Source organism: Phyllosticta citribraziliensis (genome assembly GCF_038025025.1).
Source record: "Phyllosticta citribraziliensis strain CPC 17464 chromosome Unknown J3D65scaffold_12, whole genome shotgun sequence".
Taxonomy (NCBI): Eukaryota; Fungi; Ascomycota; class Dothideomycetes; order Botryosphaeriales; family Phyllostictaceae; genus Phyllosticta; species Phyllosticta citribraziliensis.
Window position 1 is genome coordinate 1,320,427 of NW_027117349.1, and position 23,555 is coordinate 1,343,981.

The 23,555-nt window shown below is 57.5% G+C and overlaps 5 protein-coding genes across 5 annotated transcripts; 4 read left to right on the forward strand and 1 right to left on the reverse strand.

Moving 5' to 3' along the window:
- Positions 1-2,543: 2,543 nt before the first annotated feature.
- Positions 2,544-5,690, forward strand: J3D65DRAFT_671497 (uncharacterized protein; the record flags this gene model as incomplete). The annotated part of the gene is made up of 1 exon (XM_066803398.1): positions 2,544-5,690. The coding sequence occupies one exon, from the start codon at positions 2,544-2,546 to the stop codon at positions 5,688-5,690; it is 3,147 nt and encodes a 1,048-aa protein (XP_066651566.1).
- Positions 5,691-6,870: 1,180 nt separating this feature from the next.
- J3D65DRAFT_680668 (uncharacterized protein) lies at positions 6,871-11,381 on the forward strand. The gene is made up of 3 exons (XM_066803717.1): positions 6,871-7,062; positions 7,130-8,879; positions 9,625-11,381. The coding sequence occupies exons 1-3, from the start codon at positions 7,015-7,017 to the stop codon at positions 11,112-11,114; spliced, it is 3,288 nt and encodes a 1,095-aa protein (XP_066651567.1). The 5' UTR covers positions 6,871-7,014; the 3' UTR covers positions 11,115-11,381.
- A 913-nt stretch (positions 11,382-12,294) lies between these two features.
- Positions 12,295-16,072, reverse strand: J3D65DRAFT_127367 (putative C6 transcription factor). The gene is made up of 6 exons (XM_066793859.1): positions 15,720-16,072; positions 14,868-15,663; positions 14,748-14,817; positions 14,153-14,700; positions 13,723-14,104; positions 12,295-13,678 (listed from the first exon to the last, which is right to left on the reverse strand). Exons 1-6 carry the CDS (start codon positions 15,991-15,993, stop codon positions 12,545-12,547), a joined length of 3,204 nt encoding a protein of 1,067 aa, XP_066651568.1. The 5' UTR covers positions 15,994-16,072; the 3' UTR covers positions 12,295-12,544.
- A 2,155-nt stretch (positions 16,073-18,227) lies between these two features.
- J3D65DRAFT_638675 (60S ribosomal protein uL13) lies at positions 18,228-19,613 on the forward strand. The gene is made up of 4 exons (XM_066801639.1): positions 18,228-18,445; positions 18,554-18,607; positions 18,672-18,930; positions 19,001-19,613. Exons 1-4 carry the CDS (start codon positions 18,289-18,291, stop codon positions 19,137-19,139), a joined length of 609 nt encoding a protein of 202 aa, XP_066651569.1. The 5' UTR covers positions 18,228-18,288; the 3' UTR covers positions 19,140-19,613.
- A 1,226-nt stretch (positions 19,614-20,839) lies between these two features.
- On the forward strand, positions 20,840-23,374 carry J3D65DRAFT_560201 (fatty-acyl-CoA synthase; the record flags this gene model as incomplete). The annotated part of the gene is made up of 5 exons (XM_066797456.1): positions 20,840-21,259; positions 21,353-21,548; positions 21,631-22,077; positions 22,140-22,769; positions 23,058-23,374. 5 exons carry the CDS (start codon positions 20,840-20,842, stop codon positions 23,372-23,374), a joined length of 2,010 nt encoding a protein of 669 aa, XP_066651570.1.
- Positions 23,375-23,555: the final 181 nt, after the last annotated feature.

Below are 23,555 nucleotides of genomic sequence, written 5' to 3' on the forward strand. Positions count from 1 at the left end.
CATTGCAGGCAATTGGCGCTTGGTGCAGCTGCTTATGTCCCTGCTCATAGCATCCCCAAAGCCCGGATTACGTGACAAAGACCATGCTCAAAGCCTCCCGGGTTTAGTCAGGACATGATTCACACACGCCTTAGCTGACAAGAGCTCGCATCCCACCAGCTCGCTCCATCCACACTGCATGCAGCCATGTTTTAAAGACTGGAGATCGGGTTGAAATCTCCAGGAGCATTTATCTGGTTAATGTTGGCCTCTGGCTGAACGCCATTGTTTTTGAGCTCGCCTGCTTGGTCCCTGGATTTGGCACACGTATTCGATTAACCCTGTCGATTGACTTCAAGCCAGACGCCATCGGCCAATGCAAGATTGGGTGCGTTCTTGGTCATCTCGTGCTCTCGTTTCCTCGTTCGTAACTCATTCATCCACGCGCATTGAATTCAAGAGCCAGGGGTAAGGTAGATGATGAGGGCCACAGACAAGAACTTGCCCGTGGCAACTCTGATAAAAGCATGGATGAATGAGGGCCAACTTTGCATTGTGTCGTGTGACTGGCTGGTGATGGCGCAACTGCAGACGAATGCAGACGGTTTCGAGAACTGCGCTCCCGTTTTAAACAGCCAAGGCACATCAAAGCTGGGGTCGACTGGATACTGTGAAGGACGAGCTAGTGGCGATTGTCAAAAGTCTGGCCGCTCCCTGCCGTTGCACCCCGCAAGCACTATTCCGTAGTGGCGTCGATCTCCCGCTTTGCAGAGCAGCGCAGAGTCTTGAACCCAAGCGCGATAGCATTAAAAACGATAGTGCCGCTAGTGTGCAAAAGGGAGCAGACTGGAGAGGGACATGACTGGAATTAGAGCCCGAACAAAGAAACAAAAGACGAGGCTGGGCGGCAAGAGCAAGGTTGATGTATTGGAAGTCAACAAACGAGAGATGAATTGGGCGAGGGGCAGGGAGTGGTCGACTGCTGTCAGGCTAATGTGCAAATAATGTGCCTTGGGAGTCTAAGCAGCGCGCGGATCAACGGCGCAAAAATGGCGGTGGATGAATCAAAGGCTGGCCGGCAGGATGCAAAGCAGATTTGAAGACACAAAGTCAGTTGATTATTTATAGCAGCCGGACATGGGTGTTGTCGGTACGGGACGAGTCGGGTCGAAGACGAAGTCGAAGACAAAGCCTGAGGCCACAGCGGGTCGAAAAGACGAGATATGAAAGAATGCAAGGCCAAAGAGATGAACTCATGATCGGCACTTGGACGCTTGTCGTTATTTGCGATGAAACATGGCACGCACGCTCGGCGACGGCGCAAAAGAGGCGCGCAAGCTCCGTAGACATCACAAAGAGCAGAGACGCCTGGTGGCAGCGAGCAACTGTGTGTTTCAGGTGGCGATCCTGCGCGCCTCGAGCGAAATGCAGACGTGTGTAATGTAGCTAGGAGCATGCAGCGTGGCCGAGGTCAAGTCAGTCAGTCAGCACGCACTGATTGTTCTCTCCACCGCGGCGCCAAATTGGCCCAGGGGCGAATAGAGTCGCTGTTCTAAATTTGGCCCATGCCACTCGCAGCCTAGTGGCCCAGTGAGGTGCAGGTGCAACTCCGACTCCGACTCCGCCTCCTCCCACTTGACGCCCGCCTGCCATCACCACCACACCCACCATCTCACCACATCCTCCTCCACCACCACCACCGCTCCTCTCCGTCCTCAGCTCCAGTCCTCTACGACAACCACCGCCGCGCCGTCCGCATCCACACCCACAACCTCTCCCCCGTCCTCTTCCTAGTCCCTCCTGGATGCCGAACACCGACGCTCAGTCCCTCCGCACGCCGTGCAGGCTGTTACGCCTTTGATCTCCTCCGCCAACTCTCCTTTTCCCGCCCTCTGCTACAACTCCACCAGCCCGCCCGACGAGCCCGCACACACGCACGTCTCTGCGAGACCGTCGCCTCTGATCGCCTGCCTCCTGCGCTGCGTTGCGCTGCGCTGCCCTGTCCTGCGCCGCACGCTGCTCTACCCTACCTACCTTCTACCGCGTCCTTTGTTCGTCCTGACTCGACTGCACCCCACTGGCGCCGCTGCATCGCCATCCATTCCTTTGCGCGCTTAATTGAGATCCGGCATCTCGTTTCAAGCCTGCCTGCCTGTCCGCTTCTCCGGTACGTCTGTCTGCTCACCCGCCTCAACCTCTGTACCCTTGCAGCGACCTTCGTTTCACCTTGTCTGTTGTGAGCCCGACAGCACGTCGCCTGGTCTACGGGCCCTGCCGCCGACACAACATGTGTCCAACCGCCCGCCCTCTCTCCCCTTCTTGCTTGCCTGCTCGCCATTCATTCACTTCGTCGCTCATGTCTTCAGACCAAACCGTGTTGACCGCGGCTTCGACCTCACAGACTAACCGTCCTTTTACCCTCAAGGTCCTTTGTTCCATAAATAACGTCTAATTTCGATTCCCCTCCCAACCGCGCCGCTCGACTTGCGCTCTCCACTTCAACTTCACCCTTGGCCAAAGCCATCCTTCATAGCTTCTTGACGCCGATTATTTCTCTCCCGACGATGCCCGTCCAGACCACGGCGCGACCTCACGACGCTGCTGCGGCCATGCCGTCCTTCATGTCAGTATACGGGCAAGACCCAAAGAGCAACAAGGTCGTCGCAGGAGATGCCGCCTCTCGGACTGCCGCCGCTGCACCCGGTCAATTGCTCAAGCGACCGGCAACGAGCAGCGCCGTCTTGTGCGGCTCAAACGCAAACTTTGCGACTTTTCATCAACATAGGGGCAGCACCTCCACGTCCGCATCTGGCTCCACAGATTCGTCGCCCACCACCACGATTTCCACCATGGACGGCTCCTCGTTGACTGAACCTTCCCCCGGACCGTCCCCCGCATCGCCAGCGGCCAAGGCCTCGCCTTCTTCCTTTTCCCCGGACTTTCGGTCACGAAGTGCCATTGACAAGAACAAGCCCGGATCGGCCGACGGACCATTCTTCGAACTGCAGCGCCCAACTACACCGGCCAAGAAACCTCGAAACCTCAAAAACCTAGCCGTCAACACGTCTGGGTCACTGGGACTGGGTCGTCCCGCCACCACGGCGAACCTACCGGCTGTACAAAATGCGCCGCCATCGTCATCATCGGCACCTTCGTCGCCATCCTTCGTAAAGCCACCTACTCCTCCCAGGCGCAGGCCGAGTAACCTAGCTCTAACGCTGCAGACTGGCAAGAACAATGCCTTGCCAACTCTCGAAATTCCGCCGACTCCATCCGTCAAGAGACCCAACACGCTGCGCCACTTTCAATCCTCGCCTTCGCTCCCGTTGTGTTCCCCCTGTGTGGCCCCCACTGGTGGTATGCAGTTGCCTCCCCCGAGCCGATCGAAGCCCCCACCGCACGGTTTTGCCGAAGTTCCCATGGAGGCCGAGGAGGAAGAGCAGGAGCCCAACTTCGACGTTCCTCAGTCGCGAGAGGAAAAGCCGGCCGCTTATCCCAATGGACCGATTTGCATTTACGAGTCTGGTGTCTATCTCTACTTTGAGCCGACTGCCGAGCAAGCGTCCAATTACGACGTGGTTCTGAACGTTGCAAGCGAGGTCGTCAATCCTTTCGTCAAAAATGCCGATGAAACAGCAGGGAACGCCAATCTCGTTTCAAAGAAGGGTTTGCCGCCACCTCGCGAGTCCAAGCTTTTGCATTTGACCGACCGTGCTTTTGCCGAAGCGGACTCGGTGCCACAGACGGCATCCGATGCGCAGCCAAGTTCTCCGACCACGCCCAAGGCAACGCCCATCTCCGGAATCACGCAAGACGAGTCCCACCAAAAGCCCGAGTACATTCACATTCCTTGGGAGCACAACACCGACATTGTCCCTGATCTGCATCGCTTGGTCAAGTTGATAGATGATCGTGTGCAAAAAGGAAAAAAGGTCTTGGTCCATTGCCAGTGCGGTGTCAGTCGCTCTGCCAGCTTGATTGTTGCCTATGGATTGTACAAGAATCCAGGCATCAGCGTCCAAGAGGCGTACGACGCGGTCAAGAAACGTAGCAAGTGGATTGGGCCGAACATGAACCTGATCATGCAGCTCCAAGAGTTTAGAAACGGTTTGCTTCGGAGTAGCGGTCATGGTCAAGCGTTTAAGCATGGCATCACGAGAAGAGTTTCGCCCAACCCGGCAGCATCTAGAGGCAAAGATCCGTTTGGCGACGAGGGATCCGGGTCGCGAACGCCCGCCACTGCGCCGCTGCCCGAGGAGTACGACTCGCCAGCGAATCCGCAAAGGGCCAGTACTGGCAACATGGTCATGGTCCCACCGGGTCCGACGTCTGCACCTTCCAGTGGGTGGAGTCCTGGGTTCCGCCGCACTTGGGATGCCTCCCAGGCGCCCCTCGGCTCACCCGTCGAGCAGCCTTTTGTGGACCCAATGGGCCACGTCATTCCCGTCGTCACCATTCAAAAGGAATCACCCGAAACGATACGGGAAGACCCGTCAAGGGACGGATCCAAGGGCAGATCGAACAGTCAAACAACTGTTCGACAGGTTTTTCACAAACCCAGTTTGCAACTTTCCAAGGACCAAGACGACCAGGCTAATGTGACGGAATTAGCGTCGGAGAAGCAGGGCGACCAAGCCAGGTTAGGCTCCGTCTCAGCCCCGTCCCTCAACAGGCCAACCACGTCCACGTCGAGCTTGCACGAGCGTCGCCAAAACAAGCCCAAGCCTCTCAACGAGCCCTTCTCGCCTCGCACAGCCTCGTTCAATCTTGCTCCAACCTCGGAATCAGATCATGGAATGGTCTCACCAAGAAATGGCAACTTTGCACTCCATGATCGCGCAAAAGGTGAGAGGCCAAACGACTCGGTCATCTCCATGTCGGATTGTTGCAAAGGAGGAAACAAGAGAAACACGACCGCTGAACCGCTTGCGTCCCCCAGATCCGAAGAATTTCACATGGCTCCGTTTCTTCCCAGTCAGGAATCTGACGATGATTTTGGCTTGCTTTCGCCGACGCGATTCGAGTTCCCCAAAAACCCGTTCGAAGGAATAGCCGCCTTTGCGCCGAGCGTGGGCCTTTCCGAAGACACCGGTCTGCGTGTGCACCCCATCCTTCCTGCTGCAACTGAGCCGCAACCACCTGCGTTCTCGCAGTTTGAGAATTTTGGGTTCATTGGCCCAGAGTCAGCCTCCCGTCCTCGGACGCCCTACCAGCTGGTCAAGAACAAGTATCCTCCTTCAGAGGAGCCCAGCCCGATGGCCATCGCAATCACCCAAAAGGACGCGGTCGCCTCGAAAGAGCCGTCGGCTGACACGGACCACCTCTCCGCAGAGCGCCCCAAGTTGCTGCGGGCGAAATTCTCGAACCCAGACCTACAGACTCAATTTCGTCTGCGCGCTCTCCAAGGTCAACTAGAGTCTCAGTTGCCTGACCACGCCGACCAAGACGTAAATGGCGAATCTGACGCGTTGTCTTCCCCTCGGGCCCACGAGTTTACTCAAAACCCGTTTCACGTCGACCTCGAGGCCGGCATCATGTCTCCGCCTTCGGTTCGTGCAAGCCTGTACCTTCCAGACAGAACCGCGCTGCGCAAACCCGTCAAGGTTCAGTCCGATTCGGCCCTCAAAACTCGACCACTCAAGATGGATCCAAGGAGCCCTGCCCATGCTGGCGTCAGCCCCATCACTCGAAACATCTGGGATGTGCTGTAGCCAGCATGAGCGAGGCTTTCTACCCACACTTGAAGCAGTTGCCCACCGTGTTTGGTGGTGGCACTCTACGAAAGTCGTGATTTGGCAGGGACCTCTCAAGTTGTCGGGGGCTCGAAGACGACTAGCTAGAGTCTGAATGCCATTCTTCTCGATTCAAACGGTGGCCCATTCTTCAAAGAATGGCCCACGCGTGATGACAAGAAGCAGCTTCGAGACCTGACTGACTCCAACCCTTGCGGCGCGTGCCGCATGGCAAAGCGACCACAAAAGGCAGAGCCCTCATCCAGTTTCGTCGAAGTCAGTGTGCTTCTTCGTTTTCCTTTCGACTTCCAAGCCTTGCATATTTTATTCCCAACCCCTCACCATCGCTCACCTTTCCTATCACCACCTTGAACCTCTCAAGCCTGCATTTGGGCTTCTCATCTCTTATTTCTCTCTCGGGTCCGCACGTCACTGCGTTCCAGAGCGCGGCGTTGGAGTTTCCAGAATTTTCCTTGAAGCAGGCCTCTTTTCACGCCTCTACTTTCGACCAGCACGCAGGTTGCTGCATTTCCTTTTGAACCCACCCGGCTACGAATGATCCGTAGACTCTACATTCGCTCTCATCCCAGTACCCCATTGCCGTTTTCCTATCAAGGGCCTCTATTCCCTTCGACTGTCTTGACTTTTGATCCATTCGGTTTTTTCCTTGAGCATGAACATACAATCAGGCGTCATTGGGTTGTTGCTGGCTGCCGTGAGCTCTTCACGCGAGGCATCACTGAAGAAAAAGCCATTTCCAGGCGTGATGTTCCTTTTCTGCGTTTGCTTTTCCTTTCTCTCTTGCAATACAGGTGTGCGGTGTGCTGGATGGGAAAAACGCACGGAGATACCAAGGACTTGACTGGATGGTTGGACAGATGGATGGATGGATGATGGATACCGCTCGTTCGGCCCTTGGTGGAGTAGCTTTGCTTGCTTTGAAAACAGTAGCAAATGAACATTAGCCAGTTGGTGTCTACTCGTATGTGATTTGGTTGACTGTGACATGGATGCTGTTGGTGGTCGTTGGCGGTCCAGGATCATGAATCAATGCCGGCCAGAACCGTGGCGGGTACGGGTAGGGCTGAGCACGTGATGGGGTTGGGCTTGTTTACTTCTTGCGTCACACGGGCCCGTCCCGTCCTTCTCCACCTCCTCACCGCACTCCATCTACTCCTTCGCGAACGCCAACTCCGGCTGCGGCGCAACGTCCATCGTCAACTTCGCCTTCCTGTCGTTACTTCGCGATTCACTTCTTTGTATCTGGCCTTTGATTGATTGATTCTCCTTCGCGCTTCTCGCAATGGTTTTGACGCGTAGGCGGTCCTCGAGGCTCGCCAGCACGCCGCGGGTACGCTCCTTTTCCTCATACGCGCCGCAGCGCCCGAACAGATGAGTAGCAACTGACCGAGTCGCAGCGCGCCAACATTTCCCCCGCTACCGAGATGGCCTCTCCGGCGCCTACAGCGACCCCCAAGATGCCCGCTCTGGGCGAAGTCGATGAAAGCCCTGATCCGGCACCTGTCAGGCCCGTCTCTACTCCCAAAGCCTCCGAGACTGTCGGCAAGCGCACTCCCGCCACCGAAGCTCGCACCCCGACGAACAAGAGCCCTATCGCCCCCAGTCACGTCGAGATGCATCCACAATTCCATCATCACACCACCGCGAAGCCGTTGCAAGAGGCCCGCTGGCTCGGCTTCATGAACATGGGTCCTCAGACGGAGCCATCGAAGAAGGGATTGAGCAAGATTCCCACCACCCAGGCAACCCCGACCAAGTCTCAAGAGCTGAGCAGGACCTTTTCCCCTCCCGACTTCAAATTCACCTTTCGCAACCCGGAGCTCGAGCTCAGCCCCAAGGCCAAGAAGATGATGGAAGAGAGCAGGAAGGACGTTGAGAGGATTCGCGCACAGATGGCGGCCAACCCAGAGCAGTACGGCTTGCAGACCAACGAGGAGCTCCGGCGCAAGATTGTTCAGCCCAAGGGCAAATCCAACAGATTCAGTGATGCTCATGCGAAGGCCTTTGCGAAGATGGAGTCGATTGCCAACCACCCGTCCGCATTTCGCAACGGCCCCAGCCGTCTCAAGCCAAGTGCCGCGGCTGGATCACTGAAGCGCTCTCCATCCAAGGCCGAGCTTGACAAGGTTGAGAAGACGACACCCAAGATGTCGCGCTCGAGGAGCAATGTTTCGCTGCAAAATTCGGACGGCAAGGAGTCTGCAGGTCCGGCCAAGCGCGTCAAGCGGAGCAAAGATGACGACGCCTCTGCTGCCCGGCCTGCTCCTCGGAACGGCAACGACAAGGGCCTCGAGTCCAAGAGCACCGTTGCGCCGCGCACTGGCATTCCACGCCTGAACCATCTTACTACGCCGACCAAGGCCTCTTTGGCTCGCTCTCAGAGCGTCAAGACGCTGAAGAAGACTACACTCATCACAGACGTTCCCAAATCTCCATCGGTGCAGCACTTTACAACTCCATCCAAGGCCAAGTCGACTTTGCTCGAGGGAATCCGCAAGGTCGGCCAGTCCGTCTCGCGTTTGCCGACCGTCAAGTCCATTCTGCGTAGCCCTGTGCGCCAGTACTCGGACGACCCGGCCAAGATTGCTGCCGGCACGCACCGTCCCCAGCTGTCCGACCTCAACAAGAAGCTTCCTGCAGTTCCAGCCACCGAGCCTGTTCAGAAGCGCGTCAATTTCAGTGACAGTATCCTCGCCAGAACCAGTGATGAAGAGCCCGCGACCCCCACGGCAGCCTCGGCCCGTGCCACGTCGGACGACGTTTCGTCTGACGTAGTTTACCCCGACCTCTCCCACACATCGCCTTTCCGCAGGGCGACTGGCGACTTTACCTTTCGCGCAGAGACGGCGCTCAAGTTTGGCCCGTCCAAGCCCACGATTCGCCACGTGCGTCCCAGCGACACTAATGCTGGTGTTGGCGGTGCGTCTACATTGAAGGACGACCAGGCCGCGAAGAAGCGCAAGGTTGACGGCGCTGGCAAGCTACCCGAGAGCGACAAGGAGAATGAGGCAGAAGAGCGTCCTGCGAAGAGGAGCAAGCCGAACACGACTCCAGCTGCAAAGAGCAAGACGCCCAGCCGCAGCAATGCCGCGCGTGCTGGCCTCAGCCGGAACAGGCTCAACCTCCTGGCCACGCCCAAGCGCCGTGGTTGAGCACAGCAGGTGGGAGGGCTGCGGAGGAGGTTAGCGAATGACGTCCAGGTGGTGGCACGCCACGAGCAGGTTTTGGCCAGGGTTGGCTTGGACATCCCGGACGGCGAGCTGACGTTTTGATGTTTGACGCTGCTGACTCTCTGCTGGGCACGGGGCCAGCAGCGTCGATGGTTTTCTCACGTCGCAACGATGCAAATGACTTTTTTCGGCTGCATCTTGTGCTTCTTGGCCCAGTGACGGCCTCGGCCTTGTTTCTACACGACTAATTTCCTTGTTCGGCGCGGCAAAAGGAGCACGGCGAATGGCAATAATGGTTGGATTTCTGGGGGCGGGCGTATTGCTGGCTAGTGGGAGATGATGCCTGATCAGGTTGGGTTTTGTTCGCGGTGGTCCGATGCGCCAGGGCTGGACATGTTGCAAGATTGACTTGAGGGTTCGGATAGGTGACTACAACGGAATGCATACGATGTTCAAAATAATTTTGTTGATGGTGGTGACCAGAATGTAGAGCGGGCGGGCACGGCCCCGACGCGGGCAGCCGAAAAGTGGCGTCTTGAGGGCAGCCTCGTCCTGCCTCTCATCCTCACCACCAGCCAACGATAACCCAAAGCCCTACATCCATCCCATCCCGCCAGCAAGGACTTTGTCCCGCCTCTCCCTCCCTTTGCCTCACCCATCCCACCACACGGCCGTCCCGCTCCCTCTCGCAACCGTGGCGTCGTCCGTACTGTCCTTCTTAGCTCACGCTATCAACCCATCTGAGCCGCAACCCGGCTCTGCGACGACACCCTTTCCAAGTCGCCCACCGCTTGCGCTGCTGAGGTCCAAGGTCGACGACCTCCTCACGCGCTTCAACATCAGCGCCCCACCCCAGCTGTCCTACCTGCTCCCGCCCGTAGGGCCAACCGGCCTGCCCACCACGTCATCGTCCCTCGACCAGCTCGTCACTGCCGTCGCAGCAAGATACTCGCAGGACCCCGCCTCTTTTGTGGCCGTCCTCGTCGCCACACTTTTGGCCGGTCTGCTCGTCGGAGCCTTTAGCTTCCGTAGAATGTCGTGGAGCAATCGCTTTGGCTCATGGAGCGGGCGATTCAGTCCTTTTGGCCGCGGCGATAGCAGCAACAAGGAGGTGTCGGACGCCGACTTCAGCTACATCACAAACGAGGACCTGGCCGCCAGCCAGAAGAACCTGGGCGCGGCGCCCAACAGCAACTCTTCGTCCACCGACGACCTGGCCACCAACGAGACGAGCCGCGACGCTCGAGGCCAAAACAGCTATCCTGCCCACAGCGGCGCGCCCGGTCGCGACAATGCCAACGGCGACACGGACGTCGTCGTCTTCAAGCACAAGCGCGTGAGCTACCCCGTGCATTTCCCGCGGGGCTCCATCGACGACGATTCGCTGAGCATACGCGGGATGCGCGAGGCGGCGGCGCGCAAAATGGGCGTCGACGATCCGCGCCGCATCAAGCTGTTTTACAAGGGGCGGCAGCTCGAGGACGACCGTGCAGCGGTATTCTACGGGCTCCGGTCCGACTTGGAATCGGAAGTCATGTGCGTCGTCGGCGAAAAACCGTCATCGAGCCGCAACAGCAACATGCACGCCAAAGCAACGACGACGGAAGCCCGCTCCTCCAACAGCTACAGCGACGACGAGGCTTCGTCGGACGACTACCGCTCTTCTACACCCGCCGGCGACGCCCAGGCCCAGAACAAGCGCAGCAAGAAGCGCAACCGCCGCGGCGGCCGCAAGCACAAGGGCGCGCGCGCCACGTCCGAGGTCCCGCAACCCACGACGACAACAAACCAGCGCGCCGGCACCTACATGGGTGGCGCCGCGAGCTCCGAATTCCTCGGCGTGCCCGCCTCGACGGCGTTCCCACCGCGCCCAACATCATCCTCCTCAAGCCGCCCCTCGCCCGCCAACAAACCCACCCCCACCGCCAACGCCGGCCCGATGGACAAGCTCGAAACGCTGTCGCACAAGTACCACGGCGAGCTGCTGCCGGGCTGCCAGGAGTTCCTCGCGCGCCCGCCGCCCGACGCCGCCAAGCGCGATTTCGAGCACAAGCGCCTCACCGAGACGATCCTCGCGCAGGTGCTGCTGAAGCTGGACGCCGTCGATACGAGTGGCGATGAGGGGGCGCGCGCCAGGAGGAAGGAGTTGGTGAGGGAGTGCAATGCCATGCTGAATCGCTTGGATGCTGTTGTTAAGCCGGCGGCGGCGTGATTTGAGCATGAGAGGAGGAATGGACGCATAGCGAGCGTGAGGAAGACGGGTGGGATTGGGGTTTGATATGTAGATTTTGAGGAGGGGTTTGGATGGATGGATGGATGGATTCGCCGTGATGGGAGGAGACGTGGAAGGGAGTAGAATACCGGCGGATGAATGAATGGACAGAAGGGTAGAAGTGAGAAGCGAGAAGCGAGAACGAAAGACTAGCGGAAGAGCATTAACCCACTTATCTACCTACCTACCTACCTACCTACCTACCTACCTATCTTGCCGTCCATGTTGTCTGCCCGTGTGCCCGATCTAACTCTCTCCTCCTCCTACCCCTACATATCCATCTGTTCTTCCCCATACTCCACGCTCCCCTTCCAAGAAGTAAAAGCGGGCTCGGTTCGTTCGCTTTACTGAGCTAGTTGGTTGGGTGCTGCAGGACGAAACAACTAATAAGTACGCCCTTTTGTTGTACGTGTGTGTATGTGTGTGAGATGAAAGGAAAAAGGAGAAAGAAGAAAGGGGGGATGCGCCGGAGACTGCCTTACCGAGTGAGGATTTTTAGATCAAGACAGAGGTGTGTGTAATAACGGATAATTAACATGCGATTGGTGATGCGAATGTTAATTAATCTGCCGTTGTTCAATTCATACCGTCTACCGCACCCCTCCGTCTAATGGATAGGTGGCTGAATAAACGTGGAAAATTTTATCAAGAGGTGGTGCAGCACTATGTGATATACTGATCATCACCACCAACAGGATAATTAAATAGATTTGAACAGTGCTTCAATTCTACCTCGTCTACCTCGTCTCCATCTCACCACCACCATAGCCATCATCGTCATAATCGTCGTCATCACTCGTTCATCTGTCTGCAAACGACCTATCCCGTACCCGTATCCATACACGCAACTACCCGCCCGCCCACCATCCATCCGTCCATCCGTCAAACCGTCCTACGGTCGAAAACAACAACCGACGAGAAATTTTGCCAGCTAACCAGTCCGCTCCGCTCCCGCCTTACATCAAACGCCAAAAAAAATATGAAAAGCCTAGCCAAAGACGCGTGTACACGAAAAGAAGAGGAAGAGAGAAACTGGAAAGGGAGATGTGCGCCGAAGAGATGGGGGGAAAGGAGAAAGATGGAAAGGGGACATGACGCCTGCCTGCCTGCCTGCTTACCGGTCCAAGAAAATGAGACAAGGAAATGGAGGAGGAGAAGAGAAGAAAAGAAAAGGACAAAGGATGATGAAAGAAAAGAGAAGAAAAGTGAAGTGGGGGTATCACAGTCCGAAGAAAGCCCTCCTGCCTGTCCAGCCAGCCAGCCGTTCATCCATCCCACTCAAAAAAGGCACGATGCTCCAATCATCGACATCGTCATCCACGCCCTCTGCCACGGGCCGTACCAAGCGCCTTGTTCCGGGGCAGTCACGCTCATCTAAACCCAAGACCAAGCCCCATACCCATGCCCATGCCCTGACCGAGCACGCCAACGCCGCTGCTGTTTTGATCCGCAAACATGCCTGCCCACTCGTCGCCGCTGAACAAGTCGTCGAGCCCCGTCGCACCACCAGCGCCCATAAGATTTTGCTGCTGTTGTTGCTGTTGCTGGCGCATGACGGCCGCCGGCGCGCCAGAGCCAGACGACGAGGACGACGACGGCAGAATGCCGCCAAACAAGTCACCGGCCGCGCCGTTGGTTTGGGCTTGTTGTTGCTGTTGCTGCTGCTGCTGCTGCGACGGCGGCGGCTGCGCAAACAAGAACGGCGTCGGATCATACATTTCGAGGTCGACGGTGGCGCCGTGCGAGGGGTCGTGGTGCGGCGTGGGCTGCTGCGGCAGGGCGTTGAACTTGTTGGCGGCGCCGTTCGTCTGGTGCGTGCTCGCCGCCGACGAGACGGGCGTGCCTTGGCCGCTGCGCTGCGACGAGCTGGCGAAGCTGTCGAGGTACGAGTGCGTGCTGGCGCTGGCGTCGTTGGGCGTGATGTTGCTGAAACCATTGTTCTCGAACGTCGTCATGGGCTGGTTGGGGTACGCCAGTGGGTCGTTTGACGGGAACATCATGGCGGAAAGATCGGGAATCGGCGGGTTGAGGCCGTTGATGCGGTCGATGAAGTTGCTCTGGACGGGGCTAAAGGTGTATTGATGGTGCGGTTGTGGAGCCTGGCTAAACACTGGGCTCGGAGTGAGGTTCGTCTGGAGTCCCCCAAAGTATCCATTCGACGAGTTCGGCGCAGGTGTGTTTTGCTGGTAGCCAAAGGGACTAATCTCAGGGACGACACTGAAGTGAGCTTGAGCAGGTGAAGATTGCGAGTTCTGCATGTCCAAATGCGGTGGAAAAGATGCGCGATGAGTTTGCTTGGTCTCATCTTTGGCAGGAGAGGTGTTTTGGGGAAATGTTTGTGCGCGTCTAGGTCCGTTTTGGAAATCGTTCGACTCGGAAAGGGGGTGTTCGGACTTGATCATTGGTGCGCGTTGGGGCGATTGTGCCCTCCGCTTGCGCGATGCAACCGCCAAAACGTTTTCACGGCTTCTTGCAATCCGGTCAGGTAGTTGATTGAAGACGGCCTACCCTTGTCAGCGGGAATCGCAAAATATACGGCATCACAAACCTTGAGCGTCCTGGTACAGCGATCAGCTGCCATGCTGCGCTTGGCGAGGCTTTCCAAGACCTCTTTGCCCTCGTAAGCCTCCTTGAGAACCTCGTTGCTTGTAGGCGATTCAGGATTCTCCAGGGCAAAGTAGATGAGTGTCATGATGGCAAAAAAGGTCGTGTACATTGTAAACCAGTAAGCCCCGTTGAGCATGTCGCGCTTCTTCATTTCCACTGTAATGTGGATAATGTTTCTCGAGACGCTTATGCAAGCCGATGCACAGGCATAAGCTCTCTTGTCAAGCGAGCTGCAATTCGGGGATTTTGAGACGTAGTGGAGGAATGGCCTGTACAGCATCATTTGCGTGTGGGCGTACGCCATGCGCAGCAGCTGACGGACACTGGTTTGGTAAGCCTTTGATGTGATGCAAGGAATAGCTGCCACCTACCGAGTTATCATGGGAGTTGCTTCTCCGCCAGGCTTCAGTCCAGGGGGCAGGTTCTCCATCCAATCCTGGAGGTCCTTTTCAATTTCCCGAATGTCGGCGTAAGAGACAGTGTACGAGGCAATTTGCTGGCCGTGTTTTTCCTGCGTCTTGGTTTTGATTGGGTACACGACGCGGACGACCTTGGACAAAATGTCAATCAGGGTGCAGTGCGCATTGCACGCCGTAATGAGCGAGATGGTGTTGGGTGGTGGACGCAAATATTCCGTCTCGGTGATATATTCGTCGTCCAGCTCTTCGGGTAGATCCTGGTCAACCTCGTCAAAGTTCAGAGTGTGGGGCAGTCCGAGTAGCGCCCCAACGTAGACGTCCATTTTTCGAATGACCCAGAAACTCCTCTTCCGCATTTCTGTTTCAATGGGGTTGAACCTGTCATTCATGGAACGATGCAGACCCATGCGCAATGCGGAGCGAAGCGCCACTCCAATATACGCATAGCAAGTGGAGAGCTTGGCCGACGATTGGAGGAATAAAATCATGAAAATGACGGCCTGAAAGCGTGAGAATTGGCAGGGTAAACGGAATTCGGCAAACCTACCTGCAGCCCATTGAGGTCGCGGCACATGGCAATGTCCAGGATGCCTCGAGCCGCCTTGAAGTATTGTACTCTATGACTCGTTAGCTCCAGGGATTATTTTTTCCACAAATTTATGCTTACCCATCGTTGATCGCATTCTCGTAGCCGACTTCGTCAAGCTCATCTGTAGGACGCGCAAACAGAGATCCGAGAGCTAGTACAGTGTAAAGGAGCGGCAGGAAGCTGTGTTCCTGCGCGCCATAGTCGTCCGGCGACTTGTTGTACATTTGCTCTAGGTTTCTCCAAAAGGTAGGAAGATGGACTATGCGAAGCAAAGAACTAGCATCATTGATGGCGGCGTCACAGAGCCTGATTGCCTTGTCCTTCGGCGGAAGCTCCGCGCCCCCTGGCAAGGTGGAAATTTCAAAGTGGGACGGCGAGTCTTGTGCGCTCTTGGGTGACTCAAAGACGTACGAAATGGGACGGGTGGCCGGGAACGGAGAAGACTCGCTCTCGCCGTTTCCCATGAAATCAAACTTTTCCCTCATTTTTCGCACAAAACTGAGACCGGAGGAGTGGCCGTGGTAATCCCAGTAGCCGTGCTCGTCGAGATCCAACTGTCCAGTTGCACGCACCATGGATTCCAGCTGCCCCTCTTCTCTTTGCTGAGCCTGGGGGATGAGGTTGTTTGCCTTGGGTGTGATTTGAGCAGAGTTGACGCTGGTGGCATTTTCAGAGGGAGTGTATGGTTGACTCTGCTGCGTTTGGGGCAGAACGCCCTCCTGCAGGCCAGCCGCAATCGCGGGGTCGTCGAGGTTGACGTTGGGCAAGATGGCGGCGAGCAATGCCTCTGCGCGTTTGAGGCGATTCTCCAAGGCTTCGACGTACTGCGGCGCGGCATTGCGTCTGCGGTTGGAAGGTTGGTCGTACGTGCACTCTGAGGGGCATCTCGTCAGCAAATTGTGGCATGGCGGACGAACGCATGAAACGAACCATAGCTGTAGACTGTGCAATGAGTACAAGGCTGCTTCCCGTCGCACTTGATCTTTTTTCTTCTGCACTCGTCGCAGGCCCTGGTTACCCTCCGCCTTTTCTGCATGGGGACGGCGGGTCGCGGAGCGGTGTTTTCAGGTCCGGTCTCGGTTGGCGACTGCGGCGCGGAGTCATGGAGTTCCGTTTCGCTGTCTGGGTTGATCGACGTCCCCAACGAAGCAGCGGGGTCATGGGCGCTGGCGGAGTCGTCGGCAGGCATCGTGTCGGTGTCCATTGAGGTGGACACGGATTTGGCGGATGTGGTGGTGTCGTGTGGTCGCAGCTGAAGCGAGCGAGCTGACGTATGGGCCTTGGATCAAGACCAGATTGGGTGGAGGGGTCTGGGTGTGGGATGTTCTGAAAGAGGCAGTGGATGAGGAGACCGAGAGCGATTTATTGCAGGCCGGGCAGCATGTCAGCGGAGTCGTGTGGAGACGGGGCGGCCAGGACAGGCGCAGGCGCAGGCGCAGGTGGCGGTGATGCAAGAGAGGCGGGCTTAAGGCTATCGCCGAGAGGTGAGGACGCTGGCGGGGGGTGTAAAATTTTGGGATTGGGCTTGACTCGAGGCGCAACGGACGGTTGACCAGGAGAGCGAGAAGAAGGAGAAAGAGAAGAGCGAAGAAGACGTCCTTGTCGTCGAGGGCGTGGCATGGCCCCGCCTTGTGGGTAGGGCTGTGTCGAGCCGAGTGCGGTCGTCGTCGGTCGGTGGCAGATCCGCTTACTTGGTCCCGCGGGATTCGCCGCCGAGTCAGGCACTGCGCAGAGGGAAAAAGCTTGGCCTGTACGATATGCCCACGAGAGTCTTGCATCCCCGCACACGCCAGAGACTCGGGTTGCATCATGGCGGCCATGACGATGCGATGGAGCGTTCAACTCCAGTCTGCTCCAGGCGGGCCGGAGGCGGCCGTTGATTTCGAGTGCGACCCCACCCGCACGCACTTGGACCTGACGTGGATTCGCTAGTGAGGCCCGGTTCGAGCAAGTCGTCCAGCAGGCCAGCGTCTCGTGTTTTCGAGAATTTCCCTCTCGACACGCCGGGAATAACGATGCACCCACTCTGCTGCGCGTGCTGCGTCGCTTCATCTTTGAGTCGCACACGGAGGGCGCGGAAAGTGGAGACTCTCAGCACCTCGCTCGCTTGCACAGGACAAGAGGGCAACTGGCGCGAGCGCACGCGTCGTTCCAGAGGGGAGAAAATGCCTCTCCTCTTCATCGCTCTGGCTAGCCCTCGCCCCGCTGATTGGCTGCCCGTGGTCCAGCAAGACGTCGTCCTTCCTGGCTACAGATCGTCCTGACTAGGCCGCCGATCACGTCGCTAGCCACAACCATCAATCCCAGATCCAGGCCCTTTTTGACGACGCGGTGGGTCGTCCGTCGCCGTTTGAACATCAACGCCGACTGAGAAATCACTCGGAATCTTTCCGTCAGCGCCCTCACGCTGCCCGTGCCTCTTCCCGCCCGTCTTCACCACCATCTGTTTCAGGAAACGCTTCCGCTGCACCTTGGTGGTCGCCGTCGAGGCTTGCTGCAGTTGCCAAATATAAGCTTCACGTCAGCCCGAGACGCCGTTTTCATCCTGCAGCTGAAATGAGGTCACTGGCTGCCAAAGTCGCCGAGCATGCATTGCTTGACTGTCCATGAGGTGAATCTGGACCACGTCGAACTCATTGTGAATCGACAAACGACCATTCGTTCATCGCGCCTCATCCAAACATTGGCTCCGTCTTGTCCATCCGTCGACTTGGCTGGCCTGGTTCATGATGAGACCAAGTTGAGTCTTGAGTGTGGAATGTGGACTGGATCCAAACATCGACGCGTATGCTGTTTTGAGTCAGGGGCACTGCCAACATGACGGCGACGTGACGGAAGTGCCTGGTGAGACTGTGCCAAACACCATTGAGAGCTCCATCTCCCAAGTCACAGCCTCGTTGAGCACACTGCGTTTCCCGTGGCCATCGAGATTGCATAGGCGAATGCGTGAATTTTGGAGTGTGTTGTCAACGGAGATCGAGTCTTAGCTTTGCCCTGCCACAATGCTGCTGGCCAGGTCGAAAAAGGGGGATTCAATGTTGCAGCAAGGCATTGGATAAAAAATCAACCGAGTCTGAGTCTGAGTCTGAGTCGGTCACAAGGAGAAATTAGAAACAATCTGTCGCGGCGTTGGAAAGTGGGAGCGATGAGGCAGGGCGCCAGATGTGCGTTCTGCAGCAAGCTCTGTGCAGCGGACGGAGTCGAAAGTGGAAGTGGAGGGGCAAATGTCGCCGGCCATTTTGGATGCAAGTAAGCGATGAAGAGACCAAGGCGCACAACGATCGCGACGGATTTGGTGTCGAGGTAAACCAACACATTGAATTGGAGACCTCAGGTGGTTGTTCGGGATCGATGGCTGGTCACGTGGAGCGGAACAACCTCTTCTCCGAGGCCCCAACTCGCTTCGCGAAATTCCCACTCCGAATTCGACGGCGGCGAAGACGACCATCGACAACGACATCCAACTAACCCACCACCACCCGACAGCAAACTGAGCAGGATGTCGACCTTCGAGCCAGTCATCGTCATCGACGGCAAGGGTCACCTCCTTGGCCGCCTGGCCTCCGTCGTGGCCAAGCAGCTGCTCAACGGCCAGAAGGTCGTTGTCGTCCGCTGCGAGGCCTTGAACATCTCTGGAGAGTTCTTCCGCGCCAAGTGTATGTGCACCAACCGCGACCGAGTCGAAACCACGCGGAAATTCCGAGTTTTGGATGGAATCGGACTACTGGCAAGATTGGACTTGAGCTAACGCGGACCAACAACAGTGAAGTACTCGGCCTTCCTGCGCAAGATCACTCGCTACAACCCCACTCGCGGTGGTTAGTACAGAACCCGTCGAATCTCCGGACGCCTCGAACGCGATACTGATGGAATAATCACCAGGTCCCTTCCACTTCCGCGCTCCCTCCAAGATGTTCTGGCGCACCGTCCGCGGCATGATTCCCCACAAGACCGCCCGCGGCGCCGCTGCCATGGAGCGCCTCAAGACCTTTGACGGTGTTCCTCCCCCTTATGACCACGTCAAGCGCATGGTCGTTCCCCAGGCCCTCCGCGTCCTCAGGCTCAAGCCCGGCCGCAAGTACTGCACCGTCGGCCGTCTCGGACACGAGTTTGGCTGGAAGTACCAGGACGTCGTTGCCAGGTTCGTACACTCGGAAATGGAGGAAACGGTAGTAGTGGACAGACTTGTACTGACGGGTCGTGACTCACAGGCTCGAGGAGAGGAGGAAGGTCAAGAGCGCCGCCTACTACGAGCGCAAGAAGGCTCTCAGGAAGCAGCTGTCGGACGCGAACAAGACGGCAAAGGTCGACGACAAGGTCAAGGCCCAGCTCGCCGAGTTCGGCTACTAAGTTACGGACGGTTGGGCCAATGGTGGCTTGGTATCAACTCCTGCATGGGTAGTGGGCACGGGTCGGCGTGTGTGCATGGAAACGGGGAGACGGTTATGAGCAAGGTCCCCGCTTTCGAGATTCTGAATTGCCGGCGGCACGATCAAAAAATCCTACGATCAACTGGGAGGCGCTCGTACGGACATACAAATCCAGATGGCTTCTCATACCCTTTTTTTGCTTCTGCCCACGGGTTGTAGTAGAGGTTCAAAATGGAAACTACTGAAAGCAATGGTCGAGTGCAGGCTGACAAGACTTGCGACTACACTTCTATCAACTGGGGATGGAATAGGTCAAAGACGGCGTAATTGAGACGGAACGAGGTCCATTTTTCATGGACAACAAGCATCATGACTACGACCAGAGCTTTGAATGTTGAAGACGCCACAACTGGCAAAACAACAAGATGTAACGTCGAGACGGTGAGAAACGGACAGGTCATTCTGGCTGGCATTCGTGAATTCTTCGGACCAAGTGCGCCTCTGACTCGCGTGAGATCGACAGCTCGCTTCCCCACACTCCGCCATTCGTCACGTCAGGCCAGCGCCCATGATCTGACTTTTCCAACGCTTGTGGGGGAATGTGGACTGACAGCACCGCTGACGGACAAGGTGACAATTGTTGTACCCTTGGCCGACCCAATGGTCTGGTGGATAATTCAAAGCTGAAGAACGAAGAGCTCAATCAACTGTAGCTCTGTATGGTACATGCGGGATACGCTCGTCAACGTCTCATCTCCACTGATGCTGGATGAACAACAGTGGAATATGGTCTGCACCACGCCACTGCGACGGCGAGATGAAAGTAGCCCACAGCACTCAGCCAACTTCCTACGTCCAATTCTCACTCCTCCCTCGCAAGCAACACACAAACACACCATGTCCACAAGCTCAACAAAAGCCAAACACAAACAAGCCAGCCCGCATTGGCCCGCCCGTCCCGCTGTCGTCGCCAGCCAGCCAGGGCGGGCGCCGCGCGCCGAGGCGTGGTTCCGCTGCAGCTCGCTCATTCGTTCCTTGGTTGTCCGCTCGACCCTCTCCACCCGCATCCGCAACTCCAGCTCTCAACCCACACCTTGCTCCACACTTTTCCCCGCCCGCTCGCCAGCCAGTGCCGCCACCATCACCACCGCACCACCACGCCTGACGTGACGAGCTGCCAGCAACCGCACGCCGCACCCGGCATTCTCTCATCTTTCAATTCGAAGAGTGCTCTGGAGCAGCTTCTGTGACCACGTCGACGACGCCAGCGGCCAGGGAAATACATCACTGCCTGCTGCTCAGTGACCTGCCTAGAGCAAGCAAGAGCGGGGAACGTCGGACACGGAAGTCGATCGAGTCGAATTGGCGACACCACGGCGGGACCTGCAGGCCACATTACCTCATACCCTGCAGTCTGCCAACGTACACAGCGTGCCATCCCTACCTACGACACATACCTACCTACATATCCGACAGCCGGCCACCGCTTTTGCAGCTGCCGCTCGTCCGTCCTTCTTGTGACTTTGTTGCCCGCCTACCGACCTGTCAACAAACCAAGCCAACTGCCATCTCGTCTGCCCACCAACATTGCTCTTTTCATCTTGTCGAACTAAGTTTCCTTGACACGCAGACCGGGACACAATCACTCGCTCTGCCTACTTACTTTCCCCTCATCTCGCCATGGCACCACCAGACGGCGGCGACGTCAAAGGGCCCCTCCGCGCCGCACAGCAGCCACCGCCAGCTGCCGCATCGCACAACCTCGACCACGACGACCATGAGCACGACCACCACACTCTTCTCGCAACCGCCACGTCCCGCCTGCGCACACTAGCTGCACAATTCCTGCACTCCACGACGCCCGGCTCCTCTGCTGCCAACAACACCCCTAACAACAACAACGATCAGTCCGAGTACGTCAACGACGACGACTACTACGACGTCGCCAGCGACGCCATCATCCAGATTGATCGCGTGCGTAGGTATGCGGGGAAGACCAAGGCCGCAGACGCGGGGCCTAGGGATTTTCGGCATCGGTATAACTACCACACGCTGAGCCCGACGGCGTGGTTGCCGCGGGCCGCTGCCATTGAGCCTGGTGTACGTTCTTCCTATCCACATTCTGTCTTCCTGGAACGGCTGGAGCGGCGAGGAGGACACCGTTTGTTCTGCCTGCTGACTTTTGACTGGTAGGCTCTCGCCGTGCACCACACCACCGCCAACGGCCGGCTGCTCCGCCGCACGTATGCCGAAGTGGCAGATCGGGCCCGTGGCCTCGCGTACTTTTTGATGAAGCATGGCTACAAGCGCGTAGGCATTTTGGCGCCCAACACGCCTGCGTTTTTGGAGGCGACCTTTGGAATAGGTGCCGCGGGAGGCGTCAACGTCGGTAAGTAGTCTCTGTAAAAAAGACCGTGCAAGTCCAGCGAAAGCGCGGAGATGTATCGCTGTTGAGACTGACTCGGACCCAGCTGTCAACTACCGCCTCAAGCCCTCAGACATTACATACATCTTCGCGCACGCAGACGTTGACCTCATCATCGCCGACGCCGAGTTTGTCCACCTCCTCGACACGTTCCGCGAAGACCGTCCCGCTGTCACTATTCTGGTAGACACGGATACCGACGCCACCGAAGGCGAGCTGAGTGGGCCATACGACGATGCGGTCCTCGAGGGTCTCTTGCACGACCGCGAGACTGGTGGGCGGGGATGGAGCGGGTTGCAAACGCAGACCAAGAGCGAGAACGACGTGATTGCATTGGCGTATACGAGTGGGACAACGGCGCGGCCCAAGGGCGTCGAGTACACGAGTCGAGGCGTGTATCTGGCGGTGCTGGCAAACGTCATCGAGAGCGGCTTGAACTGCTACCAAGGCCGGTGTAGGTATCTGTGGACGCTGCCCATGTTCCACGCGACTGGTGCGTTGTCTCCCTAGCTGACATGAGCAAAAACGCAGCGAGCACTTACTGTTGAAATGCAGGCTGGACTTTTCCCTGGGCGGTCACGTCTGTTCGCGGCACGCACTATTGCCTGCGCAAGATTGACTACCCGGAAATCTGGAAGCTGTTGAAGGAGGAAAAGATTACGCACTTCAATGCTGCACCTACCGTCAACACGCTGCTATGCGCCGCCGACGGAGCGCAGCGTCTGGAGCATCCCGTACGCGTGACGGTTGCTGCGAGCCCGCCAACGGCCCATCTTTTTGAGACCATGACATCGCTGAACCTGCATCCAGTGCACGTCTACGGCATGACCGAGACCTACGGTCCAGTGACGGTAGGATACCACATGCCCGAGTGGGAAGAGCTGCCAGGCAAGGAAAAGTACGCCAAGATGGCGCGTCAGGGACACGGCTTCGTGACGAGTCTGCCGGTGCGAGTCATCAAGACAGACCAGCCCGAAGGTCTGCTGGTCGACGTCGCAAAGAACGGCGTCGAAATTGGGGAGATTGTATTTGCGGGAAACATCTGCGCCAAGGGCTACTACAAGGATCCGGAAGCCACGCGAAAGCTGTACGCGGGCGGGGTGCTGCATTCTGGCGATCTGGCCGTGTGGAACCCGGATGGCGCAATCCAAATCCAGGATCGGGCAAAGGACATCATCATCAGCGGTAAGTAGGGCTTTTCAACTTGTGGATGTCATGGAGGTCGGTCGGTGGACGGCGACTAACTTGTCCGACGCGGGTGATTCCGGACCCTGCTGGGGTCTGAGGATGATCATCTTTCCAATGTGGGGCATACGGGCGGCTGCCGTTTTTTTTCTTTTCCCCCCCTTGTATTCGATTCCGTGTTTGAATCGGACGAGGGCCGTGGAGCGGCCACGACAAACGCGCAGCTCACGTAGGGCTGCGCACGAGATGCGACGGGTGTGCGGATTGCGGTGGCTAACGGTTGGCCAGGCGGCGAGAACATTTCGTCTGTTGCCTTGGAGAGCATGCTCGTGACACACCCTGACGTGCTGGAGGCGGGCGTCGTCGCGGTCGCTGACTCACACTGGGGCGAGAGACCCAAGGCGTTTATTACAGTCAAGGCGGGCCGGACGCTGCGCGGCGACGAAGTCATCGAGTGGGCCAAGCATCAGAGCGAGATCAGCAAATTCATGGTGCCGCGCGAGGTCGAGGTGGTCGGGGAGCTGCCCAAGACGTCGACGGGGAAGGTCAAGAAGAACATTTTGCGCGAGTGGGCCAAAGGCGCCGACAGGACGGCGGTCAAATGAAGTGACGGACGGGCGACGCGAGATGCAGATGGGCAAGGCGGGCCGGGGCCGGGGCGGAGGGGTGGAGGGAGCTGGGTGATCAGCAGCGAGAGGACAAGGAGGAGGCTGAGCAAGCAGGGCGAGCGACGAGCGACTCTGGAGAGGCCATCTGTCATGTGCGAGCACGAAGACGCGCGGGCTA

Coding starts and splice junctions, on each gene's coding strand:
- J3D65DRAFT_638675 (XM_066801639.1), top strand. CDS start 18,289: ATGTCGACCTTCGAGCCAGTCATCGTCATCGACGGCAAGGGTCACCTC. Junction 18,446..18,553: donor AGAGTTCTTCCGCGCCAAGT/GTATGTGCACCA, acceptor GACCAACAACAG/TGAAGTACTCGGCCTTCCTG. Junction 18,608..18,671: donor CTACAACCCCACTCGCGGTG/GTTAGTACAGAA, acceptor AATAATCACCAG/GTCCCTTCCACTTCCGCGCT.
- J3D65DRAFT_127367 (XM_066793859.1), bottom strand. CDS start 15,993: ATGGACACCGACACGATGCCTGCCGACGACTCCGCCAGCGCCCATGAC. Junction 14,105..14,152: donor GCAACTCCCATGATAACTCG/GTAGGTGGCAGC, acceptor TTACCAAACCAG/TGTCCGTCAGCTGCTGCGCA. Junction 13,679..13,722: donor GCTGTACCAGGACGCTCAAG/GTTTGTGATGCC, acceptor TGACAAGGGTAG/GCCGTCTTCAATCAACTACC.
- J3D65DRAFT_680668 (XM_066803717.1), top strand. CDS start 7,015: ATGGTTTTGACGCGTAGGCGGTCCTCGAGGCTCGCCAGCACGCCGCGG. Junction 7,063..7,129: donor GGCTCGCCAGCACGCCGCGG/GTACGCTCCTTT, acceptor ACCGAGTCGCAG/CGCGCCAACATTTCCCCCGC. Junction 8,880..9,624: donor GGCCACGCCCAAGCGCCGTG/GTTGAGCACAGC, acceptor TGTCCTTCTTAG/CTCACGCTATCAACCCATCT.